Source organism: Malus domestica, chromosome 10 (assembly GCF_042453785.1).
Source record: "Malus domestica chromosome 10, GDT2T_hap1".
Lineage (NCBI taxonomy): Eukaryota > Viridiplantae > Streptophyta > Magnoliopsida > Rosales > Rosaceae > Malus > Malus domestica.
In genome coordinates this window covers 29333427-29343935 of record NC_091670.1, presented here as the reverse complement: position 1 = coordinate 29343935, position 10509 = coordinate 29333427, and the positions used below count along the sequence as shown (strand labels likewise).

Sequence of the window (10509 nt, the reverse complement as noted above, 5' to 3'; positions counted from 1 at the left end):
CCTTCACTACTCATGAATATAAACTTGTAAAGATTAGGTGAAACTTATTTATATCCTAGCATCAAATTCATGCATGAAAACTAAGTATGCATCCTTAATAAACATACACAAATCCGTTATGAATAAAATAGATAATTGAATTGCAATCACAACTTATCAAATCACAATTGGAAGAAATCAATTCATATTGCAAATATATTCATGGTTTCGAATTCTCCTCTAGCCAAAAGAGGTTTAGTTCCTCATACTTGCAATTAATCAGAAACAATTGAAATTAAACATTGAAAACCAAAGTAGAATACACCTAGAATGCTCCAGCAATCGAAATTGAATGACTAGCACAACTCCAAGCAATCCTCATTCCTTGCAAATATGCGGCACCAAGGTGTGAGTGGTGAATGGATGGTCTCTTGTTGTGGTGGATGGATATAGGCGAGTTATGGTGAAGGGTGGAGAGTTGTGTAGATGATGTGGTGTATTTGGATGATGGCCCCCAAATTATGGTGAAGGGTGGATGTATTTATAGGCTAGGGAGAGGAGTGTATGGAGTTGTAATGAGTGGATGTAATGGGTGTAGTGGGTGAGTGTTGTGGTAATGAGTGGATGTAATGGGTGTAGTGGGTGGATGTTTGGTAATGAGTGGATGTAATGGGTGTAGTGGATGAATGTTTGTAATGAGTGGATGTAATGGGTGTAGTGGGTGGATGTAATGGGTGTAGTGGATGAGTGTTTGGTAATGAGTGGATGTAATAGGTGTAGTGGGTGGATGTAATGGGTGTAATGAGTGGATGTAGTGGTAGGTGAATGTGTTGGGTGAAATGAGTGGATGTAGTGGTAGGTGAATGTGTTGGATGAAATGAGTGTGCTAAAATGGTTATTTATAGGGAGAGGATGATGCACAAACTTCAAATTGCGTCCATTCCTTTTGCTCCAAGCATATGCTATCCATTCCATGCCAAAAAATGCTCCAAAATGCACTTCTTTGCCACATTAACCCTTTGGACCTACAAACACACCAAAATAGCTTAAAATACTAAAATGAATAAGAACTAACAACATAAATGCCAAGAAACAAGCTAATTAAGTCGCATAAATATGCTCCTATCAAATTCCCCCACACTTAGCTTTTGCTAGTCCTCGAGCAAAACAAAAGAAACAAAACGAAACAAAACAAACAAAAAAAACAAAACACAACCTAACCTTCCAACATTTGCCTCAGGGTTTTCAATGAAACATGACATGCCAAAGATCATTATTCCCACAGATTTTAGTTATCTTCACACTTGAGCACATACTTAATCACAGTCACCACTTACTAGTTCACATTTAACCAATTAAAACGATGTTTTGAATGTAGAAAAATGCCTTAGAGAATTTGCTCAATTCCTTACAAGATACTCTCTATTTTCACACATTTTCTGACTACACACCCTACACTAGTTATATGTGAGAAGATTGATGTAAACATGAAAACGAACACTCACATATATGTATAACAAAGAAAGCGATTTTCTAGAGTTATTAAGCATGTTTAGATATGATCTCATGAATGGAATGCTACTACTTAGATGCAAGAACCAGTGACACCATATGCTCATACCAATTCCAAACTCCACATATTGAAACGCATGACAATCAAGATGAAGTTAAGGGTTGTAACAGGGTTTAAGGGTAATGGCTAACAAAGAAAGGATAGGGATAACAAACGTTCTGAAAGTAATAGGAAGCAAAGTAATGAAATAGACGCTTGGAATTCACTTAATAATGCAGAAATTAACTTTTAAACATAACGGGAAGATTCAAGCAACACTTGGGGCCGAATTCCATGTTTTGGACCCTTTCTTCAACAAACAACACTTTAGAGCTCTTTTTCACAACTTTTCTTCTTTTCATTCTATTTTCCACGAATGTTTCTCTTTTTTTTTTCTTTTTCTTTCTACTCATGCCTTATTAAGGACTTTCGCATACACACACACACTCACAAGAATCACTTCCCCCACACTTGTTTTTCTGCAAAAGTTCAACTAAAGGAATTCCTTCTAAATTATGTTTAACTATGCTTCAAGAACAAGGGTATGGATGGTCCTAATCTAGGCTAGGTGAGGATAGTATGGGTTAACAAAGAACATAGGCTACACAAGGCTCAACAGGGTTAAACTTAAACACATAATGAAATAGGGCACGGCAATTTGGCTGTGGTGGTCATTACACAACTTCCTCTTGAATATGTATTATGCAAATCAATAACATGCTTTGAATGCAATAGGCATGAGTTCTAGCATTTGGAACTAACTGATGAAACGCCTTCTAAGTAGCAATCAAGCAAAGAATAATGAGATCATGCAACGACTTTAGAAAACAATGATGCACAGATTATTAACTCTCCAAATAAACGTTTAGGCTCAAGTCTCACAAGGTTGTAGCGTACATTTAAGTTCCTTCTTTCAAGCATGTTACAAAACTGATTTTTCCTTTATGATTGCATGTGAATTCATAAATTATAACCACAACCAAGCATACACCAAAGAGTAAATCAAATTTTCATCCATGTTTATAACTCTCTTTAATAGTCATGCAATTAAAAACCAAATCTTCATCATTGTGTTGGAAGGTACCCTAAGACACAAATAAACATACAAAAACAACTCTTTTTGGGTTTTTCAAAACAATTTTTCAAATTTTTATGAGATTTTCGGATTTTTATGTTAAAACACACTGAAACACTCCAAAATAGCTTAAAAACATTTAAAACAACAAGGAACAACACTAGAAGTAGTGGGTGATAAACTCCTACGAATTTCATGCAAAACAATGGTTACCCCCCCCACACTTAAATCAAACATTGTTCTCAATGTTTCAAGCATAAACTCACACAAAAACAAGCAAATAAACAAAGAACGAATAAACATGACAAGTATAGCAAAGTAAAAAAAAACAGACAGAGTAGAGTTTAAGAACGCAAATCTGGTTTTAGAGATAGATGATCTTGTTGACTTTCCACAGCTTTGATCTCGAACTGGTTTGGAATTCTGAGCGAGGAATATTAGAGTTCATTGGTTTCAAATCAGACTCCTTCTGCTGGGTTGATTTGATTGTGCAGTCTGCATTATTCTCTGCTTGTTTCTTCTGCATGGCAGGTAGGCACGAGGTAGAGGTGTTGATCTGTTTCTTTCTTCAATCTTTCCAAGTGCCCACCTCTTGCTTTCTTTCTCCTTGTCCCTAGTTGAGGATGAATTGGCACATTGTCTCCACATGCTTCGAGGTATCATTTTCACTTCCTTTATCTGTTCCCTAGGCAGATGTGGTAAACGAAGAGGAAGCATAAGATGATGAAGATGAGTACTCGAGAGCAAGGCTAGGTAAGCAATCAGGAAGGAGTTCCAGGCAGTCGGTTCCAGATCGAAAGATTGATACCAAGTGTTGGCTGATTGCTCTCTTTCTCCTTGTCCAGCAGGTGAAAACAATGACAAGGAGAAGGACAGGGAGAAAGCATGATATAAGATACTTTTGCTTTCAACCTTCATGATATGAAATACTTTTGCTTTGGATGAGTTGTTTGCAAAGGTACCCCAAGGAATAAGGAATACTAAGTGACTCGAGAGGGTTTGTTGGAAAGGCATTCTTGGAGAAGAAGAAAGGTTATGTATGTCTGCCTTGCAATGGAGGGTGAATGGTGACATTTATAGGAATTAATAACCGGTACTATTCTTTCACTCTTGTCAGCAACCGTTGGATGATTTAATAGTAAACTTCACGTGCTTTCTACTTCACAAGAGATCTTCGATAGATTGCCCGTAATTTTCACAAGGCTGAGTGTGCATGTGACAGACGCTGACATGTCTGGAAAAGAAAGTGCCTCTTTGATATCTGGAATCAGCGCTTCGACAAACTGCCCGTGATTTCCGCAAAGCTGACTCTGCATGTGACAGATGCTGACACGTCTGGAAAAGCAGATGCCTCTCTGATATCTGAGCTTGCCTCTTCGATCTCTAAAATCCCGTCGAGTGTAGAGGTTGCATGTGACAAGTGCGGACAAATCTGGAAAAGAAGATTGGCCGTGGTTTCTGAGCAAGCCCAGCTTTTGAGACAGCTTACGCCTCTACGATTTTTAAGTTGGCCTCTTCGATTTCTGAGCTCGCCTCTTCGATCTCTGAAATCTCGTCGAGTGCTGATTTTTATAGAGGTATGCATGACGTTCAAAGCACACTTGAATTTCTGCCTGTAGAAACTCCCTTCTTGCACTTCTACGATCGTGACTTGTTCAACCTCTTATTTCTTTAACACCTCTGAAAATGTCTGGCCCCTCCGACCGTCATTTTGACTTGAACCTTGGTGAAAAGGCAGTCCCGCCTTCTCCAGACAACATATGGCGCCCATCCTTCATATCCCCTACTGGTTCCCTTACCATTGGGGATTCGGTGATGAAGAATGATATGACAGCCGCGGTGGTGGCCAGGAACCTTGTCACTCCCAAAGATAGTAGACTACTTGCTAAATGGTCTGATGAGTTGGCTGTTAAGGATTCTTTGGCTCTCAGTGTGCAGTGCGCAGGTTCCGTGTCTAATATGGCCCAACGCCTATTTGCCTGAACCCTTCAAGTTGAATCATTGGCGGCTGAAGTGATGAGTCTCAAACAGGAGATTAGAGGACTCAAGCATGAAAATAAACAGTTGCACAAGCTCGCACATAACTATGCTACAAACATGAAGAGGAAGATTGACCAGATGCAGGATTCTGATGGTTAGATTTTACTTGATCATCAGAGGTTTGTGGGTTTGTTCCAATAGCATTTTCCTTCGTCTTCTGGGGCTGTACCGCGTAATGAGGCTCCAAATGATCAACCTCCGATGCTTCCTCCTTCTGGGGCTCCGCCGACTGCTGAGGCTTCGCCGACTACTGAGACTTCTCCTAAGCAGCCTTTGTGAAGGCTCCCTCTTGTATTTTCTGCTTAATGTTCCTTTTTTTTTCATGAAAATGAATGTAAAAATACCTTGCATATCTGTCAGTGTTTCAAAAATAAACCCATACAAAAAACAATTAAACAAGCAACAAAAAAAAGAATGACAATCATGGCAAAATAAAACTGCAGAAAAGGGAAGGTTTTTAGAAACGCAAAACTGATTGTGTAGCGATTAAAAAATCTTCCTTGTTTGAATACATAGGTTGCCTTCCAAGAAGCGCTTGCTTTAACGTCTTCCAACCAGACGAAACTTTCTTCTAAACTTGGATAGGGCCCATAGCATGGAATTGATTCTTGAATGGGCGGTGATACTTGACGTGATCCGGCAATGGTTTAAATTCTAGTGTAGGTGCCTGAATCATCAAAATCAGCAAGTTAGTATATAATAAAATTGAAGTTGGAGAAGATGGCTTACTTGCTTGCTCCAACACAAACTCAATTACGAACACCACATCTTTGAAGGTTGCAGGGATATGGGACTTGGCCAGATTTGGTGTTTTGAGAGTTATGACTTGTCCTGTGTCATAAAATCCAACTTCTTTGGGAATTTTGGTCTCAAATGTATATTCTTTGATGAATTCTAGACATTCCTCATCCACTTCTTGCTCTTGATTCTTTGGAAAGGTTTCAAAGATGTCTTTCTCACCCCCTTCTTCCTTGGATTGCATGATCCTGCAAGGAATAAGGACATTTGGTGAAACGGGGTCAGGATAAATTGAATTTAGGCTTACCTTGGTTGTAGTGGACGGCATAGAGGGCATATAGGGTTGCGGCAAGGGTGGTTCTTCCCTTGTCGTGGCCTTGTTATTCTCTTATTCTTCGAGCAGCAATTGTTCATCCATGTTTTGGCTTGGTTTGGATGTCTTGGGTTCACCTCCAACCTCCATAGCACTTCCCAAAGTGATAGCATCATGGATTTCAAAATCTTCCTTCAAATTTTCAATAGTTGAGTTGGAGAGTTCACTTTGCTCTTGAATTTGTGCCATGAACTCCATAATCTGCCCAATTTGCTTCTCCAATTCTCCCGTCTTCTTGTCTTGATTTTGCATCTCTTTGTTTCCATTTTCTACTTCCTGGTTCAAAGAAGTGAGTAACTTATTAAACATATCATTATCCAAAGACGTACCTGAATTGAATTGGGCAGATTGTTGTGGTGACTGCATAGGTTTTGAATAGAATTCATCTTCTTACTGCCAATACCCATCTTGTTGGAATTGTTGAGGTTCTCCCCACATGTAATCTGAATAATCTTTCCAATCCGAATTGTAAGCGTTGGAAAACAAGTTGTCCCATGATTGGCTATGGCCTTGATAACCCCAAGCATCTTCATTCGCAGCGAATTGAGAACATTGATGAGTTGGATATCCTTGCCCATAGGACACACCATCTGTAGGGACACTTTGCATTGTAGCCCTTTCGGCATATTGTGACAATTGAGAAGTAAGTTTCGCCAATTGGGCTTGAATGGTAGCAAAATCCATGTCTTACTTCTCTAGTACTTGAAATCAAGGAAACAAAACTAAATCAAATATCATAAGTAAAAATAAAAGACACAAATAGAAACAAAGTCAGTAACTAAAACAAAAGACATGAAAAAGAAACAACGGGGGATTAGCAAAGTTGCTAATCCCCGGCAACGGCGCCAAAATTTGATGCGATGAAAGTTAAGCACTCAAATTAAACCCTCTTTTGACAATTGTAGTATATGTATAAGTAGGGATCGTTCTGGACCGGGGATTAGGAGGGATTGCTAATCTAAACTAAACTGACTTATAAAAAGAAACTTAAAAACACTTAACTAGACTCTGTAGACTCAAAACACTTAAAAACACAAACTAAAACAGATTCTAACTAATTAGACACACTAAAGTAAATGAGGATTGGGTTTTGGACGAAAATAAAGTAAAACAAAACAGAAACTAGAACTAAACAGATTTACACGAAATTGGTTGTTTTGGATGGATGATGGGCTAGCTAGAAGGTCTTTCTCCACACATGACACACTTGCATACAAATCAATCTCCAATTGCTTTTCAATAAACTATGATGCTCAACACCCTAGATTAACCGTGATGCACAAATTAACCCTCAGATTTTCCTTTACTCATTGAATTGGATGAATGCATGCGACAACCCAAATCATTCTCTAAAAGTCCCCTATATGAATGCATAATAGAGATACAATTAAAGATCATTATGTTCCATGAAAATCATAAGCGTTGACGAGGCAATTGTAACTATGAATGCATGATACGTTTTCCAAGAATTGAATTAACGTGATTGTGACAAGCAACCTTCACTACTCATGAATATAAACTTGTTACGATTAGGTGAAACTTATTTATATCCTAGCATCAAATTCATGCATGAAAACTAAGTATGCATCCTTAATAAACATACACAAATCCGTTATGAATAAAATAGATAATTGAATTGCAATCACAACTTATCAAATCACAATTAGAAGAAATCAATTCATATTGCAAATATATTCATGGTTTCGAATTCTCCTCTAGCCAAAAGAGGTTTAGTTCCTTATACTTGCAATTAAACAGAAACAATTGAAATTAAACATTGAAATCCAAAGTAGAATACACCTAGAATGCTCCAGCAATCGAAATTGAATGACTAGCACAACTCCAAGCAATCCTCATTCCTTGCAAATATGCGGCACCAAGGTGTGAGTGGTGAATGGATGGTCTCTTGTGGTGGTGGATGGATATAGGTGAGTTATGGTGAAGGGTGGAGAGTTGTGTAGATGATGTGGTGTCTTTGGATGATGGCCCCCAAATTATGGTGAAGGGTGGATGTATTTATAGGCTAGGGAGATGAGTGTATGGAGTTGTAATGAGTGGATGTAATGGGTGTAGTGGGTGAGTGTTGTGGTAATGAGTGGATGTAATAGGTGTAGTGGGTCGATGTTTGGTAATGAGTGGATGTAATGGGTGTAGTGGATGAATGTTTGTAATGAGTGGATGTAATGGGTGTAGTGGGTGGATGTAATGGGTGTAGTGGATGAGTGTTTGGTAATGAGTGGATGTAATAGGTGTAGTGGGTGGATGTAATGGGTGTAATGAGTGGATGTAGTGGTAGGTGAATGTGTTGGGTGAAATGAGTGGATGTAGTGGTAGGTGAATGTGTTGGGTGAAATGAGTATGCTAAAATGGTTATTTATAGGGAGAGGATGATGGACAAACTTCAAATTTCATCCATTCTTTTTGCTCCAAGCCTATGCTATCCATTCCATGCCAAAAAATGCTCCAAAATGCACTTATTTGCCACATTAACCCTTTGGACCTACAAACACACGAAAATAGCTTAAAATACTAAAATAACTAAGAACTAACAACATAAATGCCAAGAAACAAGCTAACTAAGTCGCATAAATATGCTCCTATCAATGGTCACCATCCGACATGCCCGATATTGATCCCAAGGTGGCCTGCCACAAGCTGCACGTCGATCCTACTACCAAACCGGTAATCCAAAAAATGAGTAGCGATTATCGAGGCAGAAATCGACAAACTATTGAAGGCCGATTTTATAGAAGAGGTAGCATACTCGGCATGGCTTGCTAATGTCATACTTGTCATGAAGAAAGAGAAGGGCAAATGGAGGGTTTGCGTAGACTACATTGACCTCAACAAAGCATGCCAAAAAGACCATTACCTTATCCCCCAGATTGATCTATTAGTAGATTCAACTTTTGGAAACTAGTTGCTTAGTTTCTTAGACGCATACTAGGGCTACAACCATATAGCCATGTACGAGCCTGACCAGGAGAAAACTGCGTTCGTGATAGAATGAGGCACCTACTGCTACAAGGTTATGCCCTTTGGCCTCAAGAATGTGGGAGCCACTTACCAAAGGCTAGTAAATATGATGTTCAAAAAACAAATTAGGGTAACCATGGAGGTCTATGTCGATGATATCATGGTAAAGGGCAAGCAGTGATCAGATCACATTCGCAATTTGGCAGAAACTTTCAATATCCTTAGAAGGTACAAGATGAAGCTCAACCCTACCAAGTGCACGTTTGGAGTATTTTCAGGCCGATTCCTAGGGTACTTAGTAACCCAACGAGGAATTGAAGCACATCCCAAGCAAATCCAAGCAATCCTAGAGATGAAATCTCTAACTACCTTGAAGGAGATCCAAAGCTTGACCAAACGAGCAGCCGCCCTCAACCACTTCCTCTCACGATCCACCGATCGATGAAAGCATTTTTTTCAAAGTTATCAAGAGGGCACAAATAGACAAATGGGATGAAGAATGCGAAAAAGCTTTCCAAGACTTGAAGAATTATCTCACATTACCTCCCTTACTATCCAAGCCAGAAGCAGCGGATGATTTATACATTTATTTGGCAGTCTCCGAAGTAGTAGTGAGCTTTACTCTCATACGAGAAGAGTTGGGGACCCAACTGCCGGTATTCTACATTTCTAAAGCTCTTCTAGATGCGGAAACAAGATATCCGAAGATCAAAAAATTAATTTTGGCTTTAGTTGTTGCGGCTCAGAAGCTTAGACCATACTTTCAAGTTTATACAGTCATTGTCATGACTCAGTATCCCTTACGATCAATATTACATGGTCCGAACGCTTCTCAACGAGTGATGAAATGGGCATTGGAACTTGGCCAATATGGTTTAGTTTTCCGGCCTCGTACAGCGATAAAGGGCCAAGCCTTGGCAGACTTCGTAGTGAAATTCATGCCTAGCCTAGGTAACGTAACAGAGCGGCCCAACGACGCCTCAGAAGCAGCCGAGAACGCCTTAGCCACGCTTGCTCCATCCGATAAGGACTTCTGGAATTTGCATGATGACGGAGCATCCAACTATAAAGGCTCGGGAGCAGGTGTAGTCCTTGTTACTCCAGACGGCTCAATGCTCGAGCAAGCCATCACTCTAGGCTTCAAAGCATCCAATAACGAAGCAGAGTATGAGGCCCTATTTGCAGGCCTCCGAATGGCAAAAGACTTGGCGATGAAGAAACTCGCAATTCATTCTGATTCCCAATTAATCACCAACCAGGCTACTGGGGAATACATGGCAAAACACCCCAGGATGGCACAATACCTAGAGAAAGTACGCCAGCAGCTTGAGGCATTTCAGACTTACACTCTCACTCAAGTTCCGCGGGCAGACAACGCCCATGCAAATGCATTAGCTGGTTTAGGCTCTGCCCTGGACCACCAATTTAAACGCTCCATTTCGATGGAATATCTAGACAAACCAAGCATAAAGATGGAGCCGATTGCTGAAGCGTCACAGGTTACTGTAATTCCCAACAAGCAAAGTTCTATTATAGACTACTTGGTCAGCGGCACATAACCAGCCGAAAGATTGGAGTCAAGGAAGCTCCAAATCAAGGCGGCACACTACTATATATGGAATGGCATTCTCGTTCGAAGATCCTACATCGGACCACATCTTCGCTGCCTAGCACCTCCCGATGACTTGAAGGTTCTAAGCTCAATCCACGAAGGCATTTGTGGGAACCACTCTGGAGGCCAACCTTTAGCCTAGAAGGCTCTTAATGCAGGCTACT

The 10509-nt window shown here is 40.0% G+C and overlaps 1 protein-coding gene across 1 annotated transcript; it reads left to right on the top strand.

Moving 5' to 3' along the window:
* Nucleotides 1-8376: 8376 nt before the first annotated feature.
* Nucleotides 8377-10292, top strand: LOC139188663 (uncharacterized). The gene is made up of 2 exons (XM_070806320.1): nucleotides 8377-8439; nucleotides 9294-10292. Exons 1-2 carry the CDS (start codon nucleotides 8377-8379, stop codon nucleotides 10290-10292), a joined length of 1062 nt encoding a protein of 353 aa, XP_070662421.1.
* The last annotated feature ends 217 nt before the right edge of the window (nucleotides 10293-10509 follow it).